The sequence below is a fragment of the Sesamum indicum genome, linkage group LG3, assembly GCF_000512975.1.
Source record: "Sesamum indicum cultivar Zhongzhi No. 13 linkage group LG3, S_indicum_v1.0, whole genome shotgun sequence".
NCBI lineage: Eukaryota > Viridiplantae > Streptophyta > Magnoliopsida > Lamiales > Pedaliaceae > Sesamum > Sesamum indicum.
In genome coordinates, this window is record NC_026147.1 from 19,701,058 (window position 1) to 19,724,972 (window position 23,915).

The 23,915-nt window shown below is 34.1% G+C and overlaps 3 protein-coding genes across 6 annotated transcripts; 2 read left to right on the top strand and 1 right to left on the bottom strand.

Moving 5' to 3' along the window:
* On the top strand, positions 196 to 2,784 carry LOC105158882 (probable serine/threonine-protein kinase PBL21). The gene is made up of 6 exons (XM_011075784.2): positions 196 to 775; positions 907 to 942; positions 1,048 to 1,223; positions 1,360 to 1,549; positions 1,717 to 2,108; positions 2,370 to 2,784. Exons 1-6 carry the CDS (start codon positions 691 to 693, stop codon positions 2,613 to 2,615), a joined length of 1,125 nt encoding a protein of 374 aa, XP_011074086.1. The 5' UTR covers positions 196 to 690; the 3' UTR covers positions 2,616 to 2,784.
* Positions 7,534 to 12,406, top strand: LOC105158883 (probable serine/threonine-protein kinase PIX13). The gene is made up of 6 exons (XM_011075785.2): positions 7,534 to 7,756; positions 7,900 to 8,222; positions 10,290 to 10,425; positions 10,508 to 10,647; positions 11,304 to 11,427; positions 11,629 to 12,406. The coding sequence occupies exons 1-6, from the start codon at positions 7,690 to 7,692 to the stop codon at positions 12,108 to 12,110; spliced, it is 1,272 nt and encodes a 423-aa protein (XP_011074087.1). The 5' UTR covers positions 7,534 to 7,689; the 3' UTR covers positions 12,111 to 12,406.
* Positions 13,917 to 19,736, bottom strand: LOC105158884 (protein NLP5-like). 4 transcript variants are annotated; one of them, XM_020692430.1, is made up of 5 exons: positions 19,453 to 19,736; positions 17,503 to 18,523; positions 16,673 to 16,720; positions 15,654 to 16,590; positions 13,917 to 15,427 (listed from the first exon to the last, which is right to left on the bottom strand). In XM_020692430.1, exons 2-5 carry the CDS (start codon positions 18,406 to 18,408, stop codon positions 14,532 to 14,534), a joined length of 2,787 nt encoding a protein of 928 aa, XP_020548089.1. In that variant the 5' UTR covers positions 18,409 to 18,523; positions 19,453 to 19,736; the 3' UTR covers positions 13,917 to 14,531. The 4 variants fall into 4 exon arrangements, with proteins under 4 accessions (XP_020548089.1, XP_020548090.1, XP_011074088.1 ...); XM_020692431.1 differs by having other exon boundaries at positions 19,585 to 19,730; XM_011075786.2 differs by lacking the exon at positions 19,453 to 19,736 and adding an exon at positions 19,202 to 19,436.

Here is a 23,915-nt window from a genome sequence, read left to right on the forward strand (position 1 = left end):
AGAAAAGAAGAAAAAGAAATGATTTCATTTGTAGGGAGAAAGGAAGGTAATACCGTTAAAGATGGCGCGAAAATTGGGGGCTGATGAAAGTGAGATTATGAGCTAAATATAGGGTGTGAAAACATGGCTGCCCAATGCTTACATACCAAGAAATGGCCCTATAATTCTACCCTTACCTCAATATTTGTTTGTTTTCTTGGATTTAAATGTGCCCAGTTGGATTTTTTTCTTTTTCTTTTTTCAAGGAAGATTGCAATCCTTTTTTGGTGTCGTACCCTAATTTTAGTATGTGAAGTGTTTGGTTATCCGTTGCTTTTAAGGGTTGTGGTAATCTTTGTTTTTGGGTACTGATCTCTGTAAAAGGTGGTGGTGGGAAGGTTTGGATGAGTTTGATGTTATTTGTTGTTTGGGATTAGGGTTTTCTGACATTCTGAGAGGGGAGAGAATATTGATTGTTCTCTCTCCAGAATTGTTGTTGTTTTTGTGTTTGGGTGTTTCTGTTTTTTTGATGGCTTTGCCGAGTATGGTTTGATTTGAACACGGAGGTTTGATTTGGGGATGGTGAGTTGAAATTTTTTGTGGGTTGTTGTCTCCCTGAATTCTTCTGTTTTTGCTTGGAGGATCAATTTTTCGAGAGGGAAAATCATCAAAACGAGTTAAAGAAAGAGGGCGGAAATACGCTAAAAAGAAATGAATTGCTTTTCTTGTATGAACCCTAAGTTCAAAGATGTTGATTTTGATGAAGATATGAGCCCAAGATCCATTGACTCCTCAGGTTCATTCTTTTTGCTATCTTTGGTTGTTTGTTTGTTTTGATGCAACGATGACTTGCTTTTGAGTACGTTGTTTGGTTTTGACATTTGATATGTGATGGTGTTGTCTTTGGATCAATTCTTGGATAAGCAGTTGCTGGGAGGGGAAAGCAAAAAGTCAATGATAATGGTAAGATGATGAGTATAGCAACAAAAGTTTGAGATTTTTGACTAAGTATATAGCGCTCTGCCTGGCATTTATCGTTTTTGTGTTTTTTTTTCTTGAATTGTGAAGAGAGTGTAAAGAAGGGAGGCTTTGTGAAAGCAAAAGGCAAAGACAGCAAGGACAATGTGGCGACCTGCTTCTCGTTCAAGGAGCTCTCTCTGGCCACACAGAACTTTAAGGAGGCTAATTTGATTGGCGAAGGCGGTTTTGGATGCGTTTACAAAGGCCGCCTAGAATCTGGCATGGTAAGCTCTCTGCTTTTCTGGTAGTTTTCAGCTGAACTGAAGAAATTATCTTCTCTGGGAGCTGATAAGAATAGTTGGATCAAATTGATGTTGTTTATGGTAAAAATGGTGCTGATCAGCTGGCTTTTGTGGCCAGATTGTTGCTGTAAAGCAACTCAATCATGAAGGGCTTCAAGGGAATCAAGAATTCGTCGTAGAGGTTCTTATGCTAAGTCTGCTGCACCATCCCAACCTTGTGAACCTGATCGGGTATTGTTCCGACCGTGACCAGCGGCTTTTGGTTTATGAGTTCATGCCAATGGGTAGTCTGGAGAATCACCTATTTGGTAAGCAATGTATAACATGAAATTCTAGATCACTTTACGTGCTATTTCTCCACTTTGATCGAAGTTGCAAACAATTCTTCATTACTGATGAGTTGAGCGCTTGCAAAACATGGGAGGATCGATCTCATTGTACGGTATCTTCAATGTGTGCATATTTTTGTTGTCAGATCTTGAACCCAATCAGACGCCACTAAGTTGGAGCACGAGACTGAAGATTGCAGTTGGTGCAGCTCGTGGTCTTGAATTCCTCCACTGCAGAGCAAATCCACCCGTCATATACCGTGATTTGAAGTCTTCAAACATACTGTTGGACAACGACTACAATGTTAAGTTATCTGATTTTGGACTTGCCAAACTAGGACCCGTCGGGGACAAGACTCACGTCTCTACACGGGTGATGGGAACCTATGGATATTGTGCTCCAGAGTATGCAATGAGCGGCAAGCTGACGCTGAAATCAGACATCTATAGCTTTGGCGTCGTCCTCTTGGAGCTTATCAGCGGGCGCAGGGCTATGGACTTCAGTAAGAAACCCGGAGAGCAGAATTTGGTTGTCTGGGTAAGTTTATGATGTTTAACTTAAAAGATAGCCCTTTTAGAGTGGAAAAAAGTAGAAACTCGTATGTTTATGTTTTAATTATACATATTATAAGATGTATGATCTTATAAGATCTTTAAAATTATAAGTTCAGCTAAACACCCTCTTATACATAGTTTCAGCTATCGAACAACGAGTACTCAACCACCTGCGACATTAGTTGATTTCTTATGTAATTCGTGTCCGTTCTAAGCACTAGTAACATACTTAACATTGTTGCAGTCTCGTCCATTCCTGAAAGACCGAAAGCAATTTGTCCAAATGGTGGATCCGCTGCTAGAAGGGCGATACTCGGTGAAGAGTCTGCAGCAGGCTGTTTTAATAACCTCACTGTGCATCCACGAACAAGCAAACGTCCGCCCCAACATCACCGAAGTTGTTCATGCGCTCGAGTACTTGGCCACTCAGGCAGACACCTCGCGTAAGGGCAGATCTCAAGTTCCGGCATCACCGCTCCGTCTCATGTAGAAAGATCTGAACATGTCCCATTCTTCTTACAAGACAAAGATCTTGACAAAGTTCACCTCAAAATGACTTTGATCGCATTATTACAGTGGTGTTCTCAGAAAAGATTGCAAGTCATGATGTTTTTACGTTACTTTTGTTGTTAGGCAAAATACACACAATATGTTGCCCACATTTGTAGCTATATATGTTGCTGTAATACTCTTTGAACACCTTTTTTTTTAATTTATTTTTGAAAAAAAAAATTGTTTTTTTAAGGATAAATTACAACTACATTCCCCGATGTTTGGCATAATTATAAACACCTTTTCGTTGTTTGAAAAATTACAAACTCCCCTGATTTTAACATTCGTCTAACAACTAGCTTATCCCATTAGGTTTTATCCAATTTTTGTAGTGAACTGACCAAAATGACCTTTTGGATTATAAATTATAATTATATATATTATAATTTTAAAAAATATTTTTATTAAATAATATTCTCTCTAGATTATTTATTTTATTCACCCTTATTTGTTATATATTTCTTAAAATATTTTTTATTTTTAAAAAAATTCAACAAGAGTAAAATAGTAATGTTCATTTCACTTTCTAGGAGTTATATAATTATTTTCTATTTGAGGGGGTATTTATAATTTTCAAATAATAACGGGGCATTCGTAGTTATGTCAAATTTTAGAAGAAATAATTGCAATTTACTTTTTTTTAAATTATTATTAAATGTTTTATGAGTGCACATATGCACACGGTGCTCTAACGCATGTTGATAGTTGTGGAAACTTAGTGAAGGCTTTCCATTTTTATGGTTATCTTTTAAGGGTCGTGAAAATATGTTTGTTCACATATAATTATAGCTATCAGTTTATATGTATGGTAAAAAATGTTTAATGTTTGTGTTTGGATCAATAGATTTGGAATTAAGGAGTTTAAGTACGTAATAATAAGTCCATTGTATTTGCTTGGATAATTATATGTTGCAGAGAATTTTAAATAGTTCGATTATCATGTTGTGTTATTTTTAGTGACATTGTGAAGGACTTAAAATTGTTTTAATATGTAGTCATTTTTAATTCTTTTTCTAAATCATTCATTTAAATTCAAATTCGTTCATCCGCATAGAACGAAAGTTTATTTAGACCGAATTTAAATATATTCACATAATTTCTTATTTTAACACTATGTCTTCTTTTTTTAATCCTTACAATCTTTCTCGACTCTAGTTTTCTTTTGATCTAAGAAAAATAATTTATTTATGTTTGATACCCCTATATTTATTGGAATAAGCCCACCTGCAGGACAGGATAGGCCAGCTTAGCTGGCTTATTAGTAGGATAGAAAGGTTCACAGGTCTACCTCCTACTTTACTAAACTGATAGGACCAAAAAATAAATCTATTTCAACTGAACACGTAATCATACAACTAGGTGGGACACGTCATACAACTTGCCCACACATTTATCCATCTTATCCTAAAATATTTATAGGTGATTCCGGGTAAATCGATGGCAAATAAGCTGGAAATCAGCTAGTAACCAATTCCCTAATTTTTAGGCAGATGTGGCAAGGCTCACTCCACCTGATGTATCTCGGTCAATTAAGTCCAAATGACAAACGATTTCTTCTGGATAATAGCCAACTCAAAGGGCTTTCCGACAACGTACAACACTCCACAACAAACCTCGTATCCTGCTCTGGACACGCCTATAAACATAGGCCTTGTGCAGTCATTTGGTAACGTTATTCTTCACACTCAAACTCTTACTTATTCTCATCATTTTCTCTCGATTTTTAAGTTATTCTAAGCTTATATTTTGCACTCTACACGATATATATATACCTTATCACCAATTTTATACCACTATTTTCACTTTGATTCAGGTTTTTTTTTTATTTCTTTCATAAACCGTTACTGAATAAGCATAACTTCTGTTCTGTAGGGTTAGTCCCCGTTGATCTTATGATTTTCCTTGTAAGTCTTTCGATCTTGTGGTGCGGCAAAAAATGCGGTACTATTACTGTTATTGATACGAGCAAAAAGATCATTTCATATGGTGCAACTCAAGATTTTTCGGTCTTAGTTTCGTAATCTCTAAAATGAGAACCTGTAAAAAAGAAAAAAAATTATTAGCACTACAAAACTCAAGTCATAGAAAATGAAAAATCAATGAAAATAAAGAAATAAGATAATGAAGGATCACAAAGTAGTGGGATTTCAAGTGTGCAAATATAATTGATAGTTACAATTTACGAATGGTTGGGTTTGATATTTATAGAGGGCCTCCCACAACCATTGGAATGGTGTGAGACCCCTACGAATTCGAGGGAGGAGCTATCCACTAGCCGCCCTAATCCCCCTTGTTCGGGAGGGCATCCCTAGTTGAGAGGATGCCTTGCGTCAAGAGTCTAGGTACATGTACAAACTGCATGTGTATATCCAGATATACACATAATGGATGTGTGTACTGTGTGTTGGGCATAAATGTCCGTATACGGTGTTAATGGTCGACAATGACAAAATAAGACCCGGTCCAAGAAACCGAGTAATTCAACATATCAACAAGCTGAAGCAGGTAAGCTTTAAATACTGAAACCGAGTAAAGCTCTCATGCTTTCCATCAACCATAAACTCATTCCTACATTTATTTCGGAATTCGTATACCAATCGTATACTGACCCGGTCCATACGCCTCACGTATTTGAGTAAGCAAATTATACTACGTATTTCTGTACGGAACGTCAGACCATGACGTCTGATGCTGACGTCAGTCCAGCATCACACATTCAAGTTAACAGTTAACTAATTTTTTCAATTAACAGTTATATTTTCTTAAGTTCATGTGATCAAATTGTGATTACAAATAAAAAAAAATGAAGGATTAAAATATTTTTTTCTAAAAAATGTAAAGTTTTGTAGGGATGAAATAGAAAATTATTCATTAATCTGAAGTAAATTGAAAAGATAAAGACTATTTGGATGTTGAAATTAAATATCGGAAACTAAAATAAATTTTTACTCTACGTTCAAGATTATTTACTTTTTTTTTTGTTTTTAAATTTTAATGTAAAATTAATAGTAAGAACCCAATTTTAATATTTATTAGATTTTCTAAATGAATAAGAAATGTTTTAAATTTTAATATAACACTCAATTTATGTGCTTAAATTTTCAAAATATTAATTTATTAAATTTTTTATGTGAATAAAGTACATTTTAGTATTGTGTTTATTAGAATGATAAGTGAAAAAATATAGAATGGTATAAATTTTTTATAAAAATTAAGGGTAAATATTATATTTGGTTCCTTAAGTTTACGTTTAGAATCACTTTAGTCTCTCAAGATCATTTCTTGACTTTAGCATTCTTAAATTCTACTTTTTGTCTCAATTTGGTCCCTCTGACAATTTTTCGGCGAGAATAATTTTCTGACCGAACTATTCTTATACATTTTCGTATACCAAAGTATATAAAGAGGTATATCATCACCCTTACCAGGGTAGTTTGATGATCCTAAAAGATTTGTGTAACTTGGAGTAAGTCATTAATAAGTTAATTGGGAGCAAATATGAATTTTCATTCAATTTTTTTGTTAATATCATAAAATTGAATGGATTTTGACTAACAAATGGATCTATTTAATAGACAAAAATAAACGATAGGATATTAGATATAATTTGTCAAACCAAAAAAATATTATATATAATTACACCAACTTCAAGAAAGAACAGTGTAATTATTGGCGCATTACTAAGAAAGTATGTCATGGTATTCCCAACAGTATGCTGCATATATACATCAATCTACATGTGTTAAATTAATAATGAATAATAATGAAGAAGCGAAGCATTTGCCAACGACACATTGCTCGATTGATAAGGTTGAGGCATCATATATGATCAAAAGATTGTGAGTTTAAGTCACACAAACTTGAATATAGGTCTATATAATTTATTATTTATTTATCTCATTTAAATATATTTGCTAATATATTAAATTAATTTCTAAATTTAAATATACTGAATAATATAATAAATTGTATATTTTTGTTTAAACAAGGAAAGCATTAATTAATTATAACCCAACCACTATAAATTCAAATTGAAATAGTCAAAATGTAACTTTAGCTATGTACACACACACCAGAGACAACATAAAATTTATATAATTACACAAACCATCACTGATGATCAAAAATCAATAATAGTTTGTATAATAATTTTGATATTTTTTAAGAATAAATATTTAAATTTTCAAAAATATAAAAATAATTTATATAAAATATTAATATTTATTTTATAGAATTATTAAAAAGAAAAAATATCCCCAGAGAACCACGCGGATAATGTTCTAAAACAAAATAACTGCAAAATATTATTTAACTAAAAAGTAATAATAATAAATAATAGTGAATAATATATTTTGTTAGTAAATTAAGTGGGTCCGCGTCATGTTATTTGATTGGAGGAGTGACGAAGTCGTTGACTTTTCAGTATCATGTGCCTTCCTTTCACATGTTTGTTATTTTCTTTCTTTCTTTCTTTTTTTAAAAAACGTGATTTACTAACATGTATGTATATTTATCTTATTTTATATAAATTTATTATAATTATCTCATTCTTTTTAAACAATTTATGTAATCACTAATCACCCATTAAAAAAAAATTGCTATGCTGAATTATTCAACTTTAATTAAAAATAAATATTAAACATATACATCCTTGCCTCTAACTTCACATAATGATAAAAATTCATATTTTATTTTGTTTTATAATTTTTAAGATTCAAATATCAGTAATCACTAGGAATTTATGTTGATTGAGGTGTGAAAGAGAGAGAGAGAGTAGTTTGAAAAGTCTTGAGAGAGAAAAACGCTTTCTTGCTATGGGGTGTGTGTGTGTGTATACATATGTATATATATAGATAGAGATAGAAAGTGGGTTGCTCATATTGTTGGTGCCAAACCACCACTTTCCTCCACAGCTTCTCCTCTCCTTCACAGAACTAACATATTAACCCACACCCACACTAAATTACTCTCTCTATTTTCTCTTACTAAATATCTTACAGAGAGACAGAGAGATGGGAACCTGCTGGCCTAAGCCTGTTGATAATCATTCCACCGCCAACACCAGACCCCCCAGCCCAGGTACTTATACACACACCTTTCTATATGTATAAACACACACACACACCCGCGTGTGTTTCCCCCCTTTCTTCTCTTTACTACATATATATACTGTATAAAAATCTACTTATGACGCCGGCCGCACCGTTTCCCCTTTGCATCAGTCCGTAGCAACAACAACGACGCGGCGGCGAGAAGTAACAATCAGTCCACGGCTGTGGGTGATCGAGGAGGTGGAGGCGGGCCGGCGGTGCCGCCGAGCGGGCGGATCATCACACCCAACCTGAAAATGTTCACATTAGAAGATCTGAAGAGCGCGACGAGGAATTTCAGACCCGATACGGTGCTGGGTGAAGGAGGGTTCGGGAGGGTTTTCAAGGGGTATATTGATGAGAAAACGTACGCGCCGTCCAGGGTTGGGGTCGGAATGCCTGTAGCTGTCAAGAAGTCTAATCCAGACAGTGAACAAGGCCTCAAAGAATGGCAGGTAATTATTTACTGAATCATTACCAATTAATCATACATTTTTTTTTATCATGTAATCTATTCTATTTTTAACAAACTACTACAAAAAAAAATGTGTCGAAATTCGTTTTTATTAAAAATAATTCATTACACTACACTGCTATATCTGTATTCCGATTCATTTATAAATTGTGGAAAAGTAAATAATGCGTACAAAAATTCAAATATTCGTACAAAATTAAATACGATAATCTTTTATACGTGACAAATTGTATATCGAGGGACGAAATAAATATTAGGCTCACATTTGGGATAAAAAAAAATTTATTTTAAGGATTTAAAATAAGATTATGGACAAACATCTTTATGCATGTAGTTAGGATTATTTTGCCTAATAATGCACTTCTCACACTAGGTATTATCATTGGGTGCACCTCATCAACGTGACCAAGATATTATTGGCATAAATTTGAGGGAGAATTGGTTGTCACATAGCATCATTTAATGTGTACTAAGGACTATTTTTTTTTATTTTATTTTTTTGATAGAGTAATAACATATTTGGTTCAAGTTTTTATCAACGTGTAAGTACTTATCTAATTTTATATAAATTTATTATAATTTACTTTATGTTTTTTCACAATTTATGGAAATTTAGTGAAATCATGTAATTATTGTCTTTATAAAATAAAAGATATAAATTTATATAATATTTTTTTGGGTAAATTACAACAGACTTCATGAAGTATATTATAATTACAATTATCTTCTCATTATTTGAAAAATTATAAATACTTTTTAAAATTAGCGGTCATCTAAAAAATACCCTCTCGTAACAGCTTATTGTAGGGGGAGTATTTGTTGGACGTCCATTAATTTGAGGGGTATTTATAAATTTTCAGACAATAATAAAATATTTATAATTATAATAAAGTTTAGGATGATTCGTTATAATTTACTCTATTTTTTATTTTTAGGTAAAATTAATGGAGAAATAAAAATGGATGTGCACAAAAGTCAAACTTGTATTTCTTTATAAAATTAATATATGCTTGTTTTATTAATTAAGCCTCTTAGCTGGAGTTGACGTACACTTTTATTTAAATACAATAAATTTTCTAATTCAGTTATGATTGAAAATTCTATTTTTATTTTAATATATAAAACGTTGACCACTAACACGTAATGTTTGCACCGGGCGTGATGACCTATTATAGTATATGATGGTCAAAATCTCGAGCTAGATTGATTGAGTTAACCCATGTCATTGACCTATTCAATTTACTTCTACCTCTAAATCTTTTTCCTATTGTAATTAAAATGCGTCGCTATTGAAAAGCGGTGGGTTCGAATTCCACGAATTTTAGTATATAATTTAATTTTTATAATAGTGTTTTTTTTTTTATACTATGACCGTGTTTGAATTTTAGAAATATCAATATATTGAATTAATATTTGAATTTTGAATAAATAAATAATATAGTAATAAATGAAATTTTATTTTTTTATAAAATGAAACTGATTAATACCTAAACAAATTATTAATTTTGCCATGAAAAAATTTCATATTATTGCACAATGTGTAACAAAGATGGTTTGTCATATTTGTGTGGTCACGTTTGTAATAAATTATAAATACTTTTTAGTTATTTGAAAAGTTACAAATACCTCCTTGATTTTAACGTTCCTCTAACAATGAGCCCATTCCGTTATAATTATCATTCAATATTTGTTGTGAATGAACTAAAATGCCCTTTTTGTTTATGAATTATAATTTTATAATTTTAAAAAAAGTAAAATACTTTTATGAATTAATTATATTTTATTTTACTCAGCCTTAACTTTTTTTTCAAATGTTTATTTAAAAAAAATCAAGAAGGATAAAGTAATAATTTTCATCTCACAGTTTAGGGGCTATATAATTATTTTTCATTTAATATGAGTATTTGTAAATTTTCAAATAATAAAAGTGTTCGTAATAATGTCAAATCCAAAGAGAGATAGCTGTAATTTACCCTAATTATATAGCTACGATTGGAGCATAAATAGATGTAAATATATTTAATTGGATTTGCATGTATTGGTGCAGGCGGAGGTAAAATTCTTGGGGAAATTCAGCCACCCGAATCTTGTAAAATTATTGGGTTACTGCTGGGAGGAACGACAGTTCCTCCTCGTCTACGAATATATGCAGAAGGGAAGCTTGGAAAATCATCTCTTCAGAAGTATGCTACAAATAACTTGTATTGCAACTTGTGGAATAATTTAGCATGATTTATGATGGATGTCTGGAATTGCAATGTGCAGAGGATGCAGCAGAGCCAATTCCATGGGATGTAAGGATTAATATAGCAATAGGAGCAGCTCGTGGGCTTGCTTTCTTGCACAATACAGAAAAACAGGTCATTTACAGAGATTTCAAGGCTTCCAACATTTTACTTGATGCGGTGAGTTTCAATTCCTTAAACATCACAATATAATATCTAGAGATAGTTCCTCGGTCATTTTATAAAATTTCGTGTAATTATATCTGAATTTATGTAGTTTGATAAATTATATCTACTATCCTCACGTTTGTTTCTATTTAACAAATGAAATCCCTTCATTAATAAAAATTTACCGAACTTGTTGATATTAACAAAAATGTAGAATGAAAATACATATTTCTCCCGATTGACTCATTACTCACTTATTGCATATCAAACAAATCCTTTTTTTAACTAAACTAAGTTTAGACATCTACACACGCATATACGTGTGTGATGAGTTATATATTCACCCTTATAAGGATATTGGTTAGAAAAAAATTATTTGAACTGTAATAGCTTAGTAATAAGTCGATCGAGAGTAAATATAAATTTTTATTTAATTTTTTTGCTAATATTAGCAAATTAGGTAAATTTTGGCTATCTAAATTAGGTCCGATCGTGTAATTATCCCTAATATTTAATAACCGTCTCTAATTATAATAAAACCGTAGCAAAATCTTATTATATTGATGTTCTTCTTTTTAGAGTTCCGGCCCAGAATTTTCGTTGTATAATTTCTTAGAACCTCTGTTTATGTCAGAAAATAAAGACAATTTTATGTTTATTATTTATAGGAATACAATGCAAAGCTCTCAGATTTTGGACTCGCTAAGTTAGGTCCGGTAGACGGGAATTCACACGTAACAACAAAGGTTGTCGGGACTTATGGCTATGCTGCCCCCGAGTACATGGCCACAGGTAAATTAATCGTTCCTTGAATTTTGATTCTTATTTTCTCCAAATATTGATGCATCGTATAGTCTTGAAAGGTAAATTTTTTTATGTAATATTAGTCGACATATAGTAAATAATTTTTGTGTGAATAGCAAAAGTAGGATACATTTAGCGGTTCGTAAAATATTCACTGCACTGTTGTTAAAATGCTGTAATTATTTACAGGTCACTTATACGTGAAGAGCGACGTCTATGGTTTTGGTGTGGTATTATTGGAAATAATAACGGGCCTGCGGGTGCTGGACCTGAACCGGCCCGGAGGGCAGACTAATTTGGTGGAATGGGCTAAGCCTTCTCTACCCGACAAGAAGAAGTTGAGAAAGCTAATCGATCCGCGGCTTCAAGGCAACTACCCTCCCAAGGCAGCATATGGGGCAGCAGAACTCATACTAAGTTGCCTTGAACCCGACCCGAAGTGTCGGCCCGGGATGGAGGAAGTATTGGAGTCTTTGGAACAAATTAGAGCAATTCAAATGACGCCCAAAGAATCAAGAGCCCAATCGAAGCCCGATCCACCGCATGGGAACCATCATCACCACTATGGGCAACGGCCTCCCCGTCACACCCACCACGGGGCTGTCGGAGCTAGGGCCAACGGTTCCGGGCAACGGCAGCATAATAATCTAAAGTTGGCCCGGAGTTATTGATTTGGAATTGAGCTGGGTTTATGCTTTGTTGTAAATTTGGGCCATTGGTTTATCTGGATTCAGGCCCAATTTGGAAGCCCAATAATTAGTTTCTTATACCCAGGATGACCCGACCCCTTGAACGCTTCTTTCGCGCTATACCCCTTGGGAGGTGGAAGAAAGGGAAAAATTCCATTTATATATAGTAGGGCCCCAGAATGTCAAAAGGTGGGGGTGGGGGATGGTACCAGTTGTTAAGACCGTTCTTGCTATTGTGACTATCTATTATACGGACAGACGTATTGTCTTGTGTTAAATTAACATATATATATATATATATATATATAGTCCTACACTGTTTTGAATATTTTGATGTGTTCTTGTAGATTTAATTATGAATATAAATATACCTTAACATAAAATAAAAATTAATCAATTCTCAATATTATACACAAAAGTAATGGGATAAAAGTCCGAATATATGCTTAAAGGTATAAATTCTCAAATATTATGTGCAACAAGAATTTGATCATTCATTTTGGTGCAATATAATTAATTACTACACCGAAATTTTGAACATAAAAAAAATAATACACTCTCACATAAATTATAATTGATGATATTTGGGTATTTATCATTGGTAGAGCCAATAGCAAAATTCAATTTATAATATGTTGCACAGTCGGGCCTAATTCACTCAACACCAGCAGAGTTAAAACCCTACTAGCCTCATCAACTTTCATTGTCTAGCGGGAGTGGCAACATCTATTTCGAGCTCAATTACAACAAGTTTATAGTCCATCCACTACATCAAACATCTCAACAATATTTCATACTTTAGGTATACCTCCCTCCAAAACACATAAATCGGGATGTACATACCATATGTATCCACTTGATTTTAGTCTATTTTTCCATTGATATGACAGATCCTCTTCCTACTAGCAGCAGACGCATACGCCGTGGCAAACAAGTGGATAAGCTTATCCAAACAAAATACAGCATTTCACAGAATTTGAGGATATCTTAACCATTCTCAAATTCTCTCAAAGCCTGCTTCTGTAAATAGGGGTTCAAATAGGACAAAAAAATTAATATACTCACTTTCCACTCCCCGTATGAATTTTAGCACTATCCTTTATATTTCAACATCTCTCTCCTTATTTTGACATATTTTACGAATTAAACGTGCTAGATCATACATTTTACTTAAAGTTTTATATTTTATTTTTTCAAGATTATATTGATTCAAGCATGAAAGTTCTAACCTCTATTTTGTAAGTTAATTCTTCAATTACAATAAAATATTTAAATGATACTTCGATTTATATAATGTTATTGGACTCTGATATACGGTAATAACATTCATGTTATATTGGTTATTGAAGCATGCCATAAACTTAACTGAATGCAGTCAAGCCCAATTCAAATTATAATTTTTTGGGAAATTGGTGTTTTGTTTACCTTTAATTTCAAGAACTGCTTTATCAAAACAAACTCTTAGGGGCATTTTGGCCTAGTTACATAAAAACTCTTAGGAATAGGGCCATTTTAGTCAGTTACATAATTGATTTTAAGATAAAGTGATTATAAGAAAAATCAATTTGGAAATGATTAATACAAGAAAATTTGATCATGATCATTAAATTCATAATTCATTATACAAATACAGATTGTAGATAAACTCCAAACTTAATCTCAATTTTAAGTTAGTAAACATTTATGAAATAAATTAGATAAAAAATAATTATACAAATTGAACTTTTATCAAAATATAATTTCAGTAAATATTTAATCCAAGAGTGATTGTTAGAAAAAAGACCAAACTACATAAGAAATCATTTCTTACATTGAGATAAACATGGTGGCTATTAAACTTAGAAGAGCAATCTCCCATTTACACCCTAAATATACATTTGGAGAGTCTAAAATGCAGCAAACTACTTCATCCAGTGATCACAACAAGATTCATCAGATTTCTAGCTGAATAAAAATTTACAATTTCACATAATTCCAAAACAAGTCTATTGTACTATGTTTCAGATGTCCATACTTGCAAACAGCATCATTTAGTTTTCTGCATAGAGCTTCTTGGATCTCAATGAGTTGATGAGATCTTCCCCACCCGACTTCGGAATCTGTACCTTCTATTGCATCGACAGGTCGTGCAATAGAGATAATTACACCGCCATCCCTTACACTCATATTTTACATCACCAACTCCCCCTTGAGAGACCATATTTCCAAGAGAGAACCCGTAACGTATAGCATGATTGCATGGAGTGTCAGCGTAACTTCCCAAACTTTAAGAGGTTTCTCTGTAATAAGCCAAAACCTCAGGGGGTGTCTATGCAATTATTCCTTCGTGCACCCGAGTCACAAACTCATAACTCAAGTTCGCAGCAAGAGCACCAAAGTTGTAAATGCTGCTTTATTCCACTACTATAATGACAAAGGGTATCTAAAACCGGAAGACCTACCAAATTGCGTTTGGGAACCAGAGAGAAAAGAGAGCTTAATCGTTTGACTCCTTGACGATCGACATACGTCAATGCACTCCTCCAGATCGGCGTCGCATGTTAGTAGTACCCATTCAGCGTCATCGTCCAAGTACTTGAGGTGAAATCCACTTGAGTTCTCCACCCCAAATCGCCTGGAGATCTCTTGCAGTAAATCTTTGTATTTCCAGTTATTTTGCATGCGGAACCGAATAGTGTCCTCCCCGTACGTGACTTTTATCCGTGGAGGGTCTCCTTGTTGAGGTTTTTGGCTGCCGCCTTCTGCTGCCAGTGGCGGATTTCCTGGTTTGTCGGGCCAACAAAAGGATACATGGCTTTGGGACCTCGGGAGGAGCTTCGGTCCATCACTTGAGAAGTGCAAATTTGCATCACTTTTCGTTCTCTTGAACATGCTATTATCAGGTTCTTCTTTAACCACTGGATCCTCAACCCCCGCAACACTCGTTGAGTAAGAATTTGGCTGTGCCCCACTAGAACAACATTGACTTGAGCTCGAACTCTGACTACCGGAAGAGGAAGGTGACACAGATGCAGCAGCTGGAGGCCTCAGAACGCTGCTCTCCAGTTGTCCCTCCAAGGGCCTTAGGTTGTCCGTTGATTTGGAATGTGAGAATGGGGTTGTTCTCGATGCATTTGGGGATGCAAGTTCGGGGAAGTTAGAGTAGAAAGACTCGATCTGCAAAACGCCAGAGGCACCCTGGACGGAGTCAATCACCCGTTGGATCTTTTGTAGGGAGTGACCAACTTTCTTGATCTTGCGAGAAGGCCAACGCTGTATTCCGTGCTGCCTGCATATCCTCTTCAAAGTGGTGGGACAAACTGAATTTGACAACAGAAAAGGTACGGTTCAGATATCAACAGTAAATGCCATGCATCACAAATCCCAAAACAAAAAACTACCGGGAGTATCAATGGAATGCCCGCAGGGGTAAAAGATCTTGAGTTCTCAAACAGTCTCATGAAGTTGGGGCACTAATTTTTCTAAGTTCTAATACATGAAAGAAAGCCATAGTTTCCATATTTGAGGAAAAAAGCTATTGCTCACCACCGAGATTCCTTGCAGCGTCCTTTAGGCTTCCGGCGAAGTGTTGCCGAAGAACTTGCAGTGTTATAGTTTTCTCTCCTTTGATGCGTCTTTTCTCGCCTGTTTTGTTCGTGTAGAGCGAGCTACCATCGCCAGAGGTTGAAGTGTTTGTGTCAAAAGTTACACCTTCTCTTGGATTAGAATCAGGTTGAGCTAACCTAACGTCTGACGATTCAGCCAACACTTCTCCAGATTTTCCATTCTGGAACGGGGAAACTGCACTGCCACTTTCCTGATGGTTCACTTGACTGGGAAAAGGCTGCAAAAACTGTGCATGATCTACTTTGTGGACTTCTTTGCTAATACTCATTACTGGAGTATTTGCTGCTTCATCTGCCAAGCCAGATTCTTCCAGCAACTCTTTCTCCGAGACAACTCGTAAAGTCCGGCAAACATTTTGTATAATGGTAGACAAGGAAGTGAGCAATTTCTTCTGTTCTTCAGGGTCCTTACAGTTCATGGGCAAGAAGAACTCCAAAACAAAGTCAGCCGAACCAGTGCAGATACTCCTTAGACGTATGGCCACAGCAGCTTTTAGTCCAAACATCCTCGCGTGGTGGGAAAGAGGGTACTCCGTCTTGTTATAAGCAGTTATGTCAGGCGAGAAACAAGGTTGGTTAGTTCTAAATGCCCGACCGACGATACCTTGACCTTTTAACAAGTGGTACTCAGAGCAAGCATCGTGAAACCCCTGAATACGGGAATCACCTATGTAGCAAGCAGAATCGACTGGGGAAACACAGTTTCTCAAGTTTTCGTCAGAGTGCCGACATCCTCCGTTACCTTGTAAGGTGCACTGGACCCAAGTCTGAGCCAGCGGCAGTCCATGTGTTCCACAAGCAGATCTCAAAACCTCAAGAATTTCAGGTAATGCCGCTTGGTAAGACAAATCAGTCGTCTGCAAAAGGACCAAAGTTATTATTGTAATGAATTGTGTCACTAGCTTCATCAACAGATTTGTACAGAAAACGTCCAATTACCTTGACGTTCTGAGTGCTTGAAACTTCAGCAATCCTCAGATCAACAGCCTATAAACAAGCAAATTGTTTCATATAGATATCAAAATAGAAGATATTCCTTCTCGTTACTTGAAAAAATTGGTGAAAACAAAATAGCAGGATAAAAGGCATGCTTTAAATCTGTAGCGAGACATTGTAAATATTGCCTGCTGAAGGACTTAAGGTATATTTGGGGTGAGCCACAGAACAGGGAACTTAAAGAGTGATACTTGCATCATAGTACCAAGAGAATATAATGCAAGTCTTTGCACCAATAAAATGAAGAAAGTTGATTTGATATAGCTAGCGAACAGGAATCAAGCACACGATCTTCCCTGCCACCACAAACTTCTTATACCACGGGGTAAGAAGTGTTATTTACATTTCCTGGTTATCAGCAAAAGACAGCATCAGAGCAAATACTCTTTTCAACATATCCAGAACCGGTATCTACTTTAAGCCTTTTGTTGCACGGAACTCCATCAAAGAGAGTTGTGACCATAAAAGCATGCAAACAGAACAACATGAATAACAAAGATGCTTCGTCTCATCACTCGAAGAAAATAGGCCTGAAAGTAGATTATCTTCTGTGGTCACTTGTATGAGTAAATTATACATTATACTTCTGAAGAATGTCCAAAGTGATTGCAAGAAAGACCTTCGATATTTTTCAGCAAATTACATGGTGATTATGGATCAATTTGTCATCAATATAAAGCATTGAAGTTTATATGTAGTGCAGGATATAAGGTAACTAAAGCGATGCATAAACTTGATAGGAGTAAAGCAAAAATTAAGCTGAAGATTCAAACCTCAAGGGCTTTGCAGACGCTTTCAAGTTCTGGACGATATTGGATCTTCTGTGTGGTCAAGACAACTTCGATTACTCCCAGACAACTGCGACTACCTTGTTCGAGAACTGGAACTGCAAGGGTACCTCGAACATCATATTGCTGAGCATGACCAACTCTCGGGTACTCGTCCCTTGTAAAGAACCGAACATCAGGCGTCCACTCTGGGACCTTACTCCTAAAGACCCTGCCAGGCAATCCCACAACCTCTTTTGAATCTTCCTCGGCAGGGAACTGAAAATTCACAGAGATTTCTCTGTAATGAGCAAGCCTTGGGCAGTTAACTTCAAGAGAAAAAGGTTGATTACTCGTGGTCAGCACACGCTTGCCCCCTCTAATAACCGGCACCCAAACTTGAATAAGCACATCTTTATCTCTCGAGCGATCTTTGATATAACCAAGAGCCTGAATCAATCGGTCCATCACCGGCGTTGAAGCTCTCGGCCCAATCCACCACCGTTTGGTCAGTTCAGAAACTTCAAGCAAATAATTCTCAGACTGAGCTGATGAACCAAAGGCATTACATATATTCTCAACATGAGACACGGGTTTCTTGTAATGCTGTGGGCCCTGAGATTGACTGATGGACAGATTCTCAGGGAAAGATGATCTTTGCCTCTCCTCGTGGCCGTCCTTAGATGGGCTCCCACCAGATTCACCATTATTGGCTTCAAGAACCGGAACCGGCCATGCAAACGAAGGTTCAAAAGGCGAAATCGGAGTCGAACAATCAAACTGTGAGAACTCAGATCCATTTGCCTCCAACCAACACCCTTCCATTAACAGTTCATCCATGTAATCCAAATCCATAAAGGTATCAGATGGAGTTCCAAGAACTGTACTGAGAGGAAGAACACCTTCCTCCATTACTGCAAATCCTCACACCAAATAGCCAACAACCTACCAGCAGATCCAAATTCCCACACAGTCAACTGCCCAGAGACAATCTAATGTTCAAGTTTTAGGCTTTCAACCACCAAACCTGTGGAATTAACCAAATAGTTTTCAATTTGTCTTAATTAATAACAAGAAGTAGCATAGAACCAAATTATTGCAGAGAACAGGAGAATCTAAAAAGGAACTCTAGTTGCTGAACTGTTCCCAGAGTATCAAAGAACAAAATTTTTATGTATTCCATCAAGTTGGAGAGCTCCTTTTAGCTAATCATAACAGAATAGTCATAGCTAAGAAAACTGAAAGGATTAGGCATATTATTAATTCAAGAACAGGAGAAAGGGCCATGTAAAAGTGAGCTCAGGGCTGTTAAAATTTAGAAAAACAGAGGGATGTCAAACATCAAGAACAGCAAACAAGGAACAAACTAAAACTTTCAGAAGATTCTTTTTCAACAGGCCAAAAGCTACAACTCCATCCTCCCATGATTCTTTCTTGTTTGGCCAAGAAAAGGGTTGCTGAGAAATAATCAACAAAAATCAAAGAACTTTTTTAGCAAAGACAAGACTAAAAGATTTTATTACCCAATAGAACAGAAACCACAGAAATAAAAGAAAAATCTGGCAGAAAAGATTTGTCAAAAGAGAAAAGAGCAACTCACTATGTAGAAAAGATTCTTGGATATTCAATTTCTTCCCACTTTTATTAATTCATAAAAGAGAATATATTATTTTCATACGCCCCCCAAAAAACTTATTGTGGTTACCTGAAAAGCAGGAACTTCAACAACATGATTTCTTGGTAGGGTCTTATGTGCTAATTCTTGTACAAAAACTTTCTTGTGAAATGAAATCCCATCCACAGAGAACAAAAGTACAAAGCAAACCTCTCTCTCTCTCTCTCTCTCTCTCTCTCTCTCTCTCTTAGTTGTGATTATCTGTCACAGAAAAACTCACAATATGATTCTATTCAAGCCTAGTGTGATTTCTTGATAGGAAGGGAGAAGATTCTTGTTACCAAGCATGTGGGGCCCACCAGAACACCAGCCTCCCACCACCCAACCACCCTTGGGATTCCCACCCTCTGGTCAACTGTGCTGAACTGCCAAAAAAACAAGAAAAAAAGTAAAAAGAAAGGAGCATCACATACAGAGAGACTGAAACTGATGTTTCTCTTGCACAGTCGACAAAAGGGGTTATCAAAAACAAGCTGAGATACCAAGAAGAAGTCCAAAGAACAACTCTGTCATGCAAGTTGTGAATGGTTGTGTGTGTTTGTTGGGTGGGGAAGGAGAAGGGGTTTGGTTAATAGCAAAGACTTTAGTATTTGCAACTTTACTATATTTAGATGCTTTTGCTACGTTTCCCAATGGCACCCACTTGCGAATCTCACCATTATTTTAAAGTAATTAATTGTAATTATCGAGCTGCTGATGATGTTGAAGCAATGAATCCCTTCTCCCAATCCCACCACTCCCTTGTGCGTGTGCCGCTGTAATCCATTCTTTAAAGTGCAGAAAAGCTTAAAGAAATGAGAGGGTGATGGCCACGATTATGAGGACTGCGTGCCGGATTATGAACAAGAATCCATTTTCCATTCATCTTTTATTCTTTTGTCATATTGTGTGATGGGAACAATTTGCAAAAGTGACCACTTTCTTTTCAAAAATTAAAAAGTTGATGACCATAACCTCTCTCTCTCTCTCTCTCTCTCACACACACACACTGACACACACAATGCAACTTGCTGATGTTGTTGTCCCCTCTCTCTCTCTCAAGACAACTTGCTGATGTTGTATTCCATTTTATCTTTGGTCAAAACTTACATATACACTCGCTCTTAATCCAAGTATTGGGTTCTTTTCTTTAATTGTATTTTTGACTGAAATGTTTGTGATGATACTCTTACTATAAGTAGAGGGTTCTATGAGAAGCAAATGGAAAACTAATTGATGATCTATATTTTTGCTCCATTTAATACTCCTTTCTCTGTAAATGAATAATTCCCACTGCATTGAAAATAATCAGTGGGTTATATTATAATGGCAAAATCTCAATTACATTTGTTCCAAGATTGATTATAATTATCACTTTTGGAATATATTTTTTATCAGATGAATTTATAAAGTTAGTCCCACATAAAAGGGTCATTTCATATTTGATCTAGGGCTTTATGAAATTTTAAAAGTAAGTCCACCTTCAGTTAAAAATTACTAATAAAACCCAAAATTATTGCCGTAAAACGTATTTCACGTTGTAAATGCCAATTGAAAATGTGTTATATGTTTTGTCCTAACACATATATACTCATATGACTTTGCATGGCCAAGAAATTTCTAGTCTTGTTGTGAATTAATTTTAAATTTTTATTCATTTAAAAAAATATCGAGTAATATTTCATGCTAACAATCTAAGTATTATATGGAAATTTTTTATAGAGCAAAATGTAAACTCTGATTCAGAAAAATAACGTTTGAGATATCACTGGGCAATCTCCGGCCCCTTTTGACAAATTTCACACTTATGATAGTTGTATTTTTACACCACAACTTGCAAATTTGCTCGTCAAGGAGAGGAGGACTTGAAACTTGGGACAGGCACATGGTCTCATTTCCACGAATGACGCTAAATGATGGTTTACGACTAGATTGGTGCCTTGTCGTGCGAGGTATTATCTGTTTTGATTTCGTATGAGCCTCACAATTTTGTCCTATTAAAATGTCTCACTAAGAAGATGAGGCTTTAGAAATTATAAATTGCTCAAACTCCTCATCTACATGCAATATGGATGTTTGTCTACATCAACTTGAATTATTGATGTGAAACACATAAAATTTACGAATTTGCGATGGTACGAAACGTTTCTAAAATGAGTAAAAATGAAACAAAACTAATTCAATTTATAATAAATTAACAATAAAAACTTAAAGAAAAGAAATCTTACGCAATTCCCTTTGAATGTTTTTGTTCCTTAATGATGTTATATATATAATTGAGTTAGTAGGAAAGGGAAGCGTCCGAAGAAGGAAAGGAGCGTGGGTGCACGTACTTTCAAAATGCGTGGGGTCAGAAGAAGATACCCTAATATAGGCCGGCGCCCCCAATAATGCTCTACACTTAAACAAACTTTTATAGTTATTTATTGTTATTGGATCCCAATAATAATATTTATATAACATCATATTAAATTAAATGTATTTATATTTATTCTTAACCATATTTTGATATAAATTGAATTTCTAAAACTATAAGATTAGGAAAAAATTTGGATAATCATCCAATCACATTAATACTAATAATCGAAGCATACTCGATGGATGTATAATTTATTTAATTTATTAAATGAAGACGGGGAAGATGAACTGAATAATTAATTGAAAAAATAAATTAAATTTAAATATGCATAAATTAAAAAAAATTATTGATAGAGTATTAATTAATAGATGATTATTTGTGGAAAAAAAAAGTAAATATATTTACTGGTATTTGAATTAATTCATATCTGGTCAGCCAAAATTAATTACCTTTATTACACAATATACAATAAAATATATAATAAAAAAAATTTAAATTTGATGAATTTTTTTTATATAAGCACAGGCAATAAAAAGATTAAAAAGGTAATAGTAGCAATGAATATTTATAGAAAAAAAAACATAAATTTAGTAAAGTAAGAAAAATATTTTATAATATTTATACAATAAAGTAGAAAAATATTAAAAAATAATAAGGACCATTACTTATAGCCATCATATAAAAATAGAAAAGAGAAAAGCTATAAAGTAATGTATAGTACCATACACATTATAGAACAGTACATTCTAATAGAGTTAGACCCACCACACAAATATTAAATCATAACAAATTAAATAAAAACATCATTGGTAAGATAAAAATATATATATATATATATATATATATACTACCCATTTCTATCTTGTACTCTTTTAAGTAATAGTAGATATAGGGACAATTACATTTTTTTTTATAAGGTTTGGTGTAATTATACGTAAATTTTTTATGGTTGGAAAAATTATATCTAACATCTTTAAGGTTAGCTTCCATCAAACAAATAAGTTATTCCATTAGGCAAAATTCACTAAATTTGTTGATATTAACAAAACAACTGAACGAAAATTGATATTTGCTCTCGATTGATTGATTACTGACTTATTGCATGTCAAATTATTTTTTTCGAACTAAACTACCTTTATAACTGTGAAGACATACATCTTCACATGCATTAACGCGTGAAGACGTATGAGAAAATTTGATCATAGAAAGATTTATTAATCGATTATGTTTGAAAAAAATACCTGCAGGGGGGGGGGGGGAGATTTATCACCAAAATATTTATTATAATTTTTAGTTATAAGTAACATTTTCATCGCATCTAGAAAACAACGATTGAGGGGGTCATTGGTGGTAGGAATGACACGGCGTCTTTCAAGTTCATTACTACATCGGACACATGTTTTAGTTTTCAAATATCTTAATTTAATGATTAAAATTGAAATAACATGAAAAAATATGATATTATAGGTTGGGATTTAATCAAATATACAGATATTTGTCTGAATTCATTTGAATTTATTATACTTTATTATTTAATTATCGAATATTAATGTAACAGGTAACTATTGTTTCTATTAAAACAAAAATACGTAAGCAATTCCTTTCTGATGATCAACATAATTAAATATTTAAATACTAGGGATAATTACACTCTCTTTTTATGAAATATGATGTAATTATGCATAGACCCCTTGTAGTTTGAAAAATTACATCTAATACTCTTGTTGTTTGCTTTTATCTGATAAATAGGTCCACCAAATAGTTCAAATTCACTGATTTTGTTGATATTAACAAAAGAACTAAAAGAAAATTAGTATTTACCTTCAAATGACTTCATATATTGCACATAAAATAATTTTTTTACGAGTAAAAACTACCCTTATAACAGTGAAAATATACATCCTCACATGCATTAATGTATAAAGGTAACTGGGCTATAAAAATATTTATTTGACTTATAATAAATCAGTAATAAGTCAATAAAAGGTAAATATAGATTTTTATCCAAAATTTATTAATATCAACAAATTCAATGAATTTTGACTAATAAAAAAACTTATTTCTTGGATAAAAACAAACCTCAGAAGTACAAAATGTAATTTTTAAATCACAAAAAATCCACATATAACTACATTAAATATTAGGAGAGGAGAGACATAATTATCTCAAAGAATTATAACGTATTCAAATTTCAAATTGACGATGACGATGATGATTCAATCCAAATTTTTTAAAATATAATGATTGGCTGGAACACGAAAAAAATTTTGAAAATTTAGAAAATAATTAATGAGAAAAAATATTATAAATAAATTAGAATAATTAAATTAAGGTATTGTAATTGGTGGAGGCGTAGCAATTAGTCCATTAGATAAAAATAATATTTGTTTGTGGATTATTAGCAAC

Excerpts from the sequence above, each read along its gene's own strand:
- LOC105158882 (XM_011075784.2), top strand. The coding sequence starts at position 691 with ATGAATTGCTTTTCTTGTATGAACCCTAAGTTCAAAGATGTTGATTTT. Across the intron at positions 943-1,047 it reads GCAAAAAGTCAATGATAATG|AGAGTGTAAAGAAGGGAGGC; the intron begins GTAAGATGATGA and ends TGAATTGTGAAG. Across the intron at positions 1,550-1,716 it reads TCTGGAGAATCACCTATTTG|ATCTTGAACCCAATCAGACG; the intron begins GTAAGCAATGTA and ends TTTTGTTGTCAG.
- LOC105158883 (XM_011075785.2), top strand. The coding sequence starts at position 7,690 with ATGGGAACCTGCTGGCCTAAGCCTGTTGATAATCATTCCACCGCCAAC. Across the intron at positions 7,757-7,899 it reads CACCAGACCCCCCAGCCCAG|TCCGTAGCAACAACAACGAC; the intron begins GTACTTATACAC and ends CCTTTGCATCAG. Across the intron at positions 10,426-10,507 it reads GGAAAATCATCTCTTCAGAA|AGGATGCAGCAGAGCCAATT; the intron begins GTATGCTACAAA and ends TGCAATGTGCAG.
- LOC105158884 (XM_020692430.1), bottom strand. The coding sequence starts at position 18,408 with ATGGAGGAAGGTGTTCTTCCTCTCAGTACAGTTCTTGGAACTCCATCT. Across the intron at positions 16,721-17,502 it reads GCGTCTGCAAAGCCCTTGAG|GCTGTTGATCTGAGGATTGC; the intron begins GTTTGAATCTTC and ends GCTTGTTTATAG. Across the intron at positions 15,428-15,653 it reads CGCTGCAAGGAATCTCGGTG|TTTGTCCCACCACTTTGAAG; the intron begins GTGAGCAATAGC and ends TGTCAAATTCAG.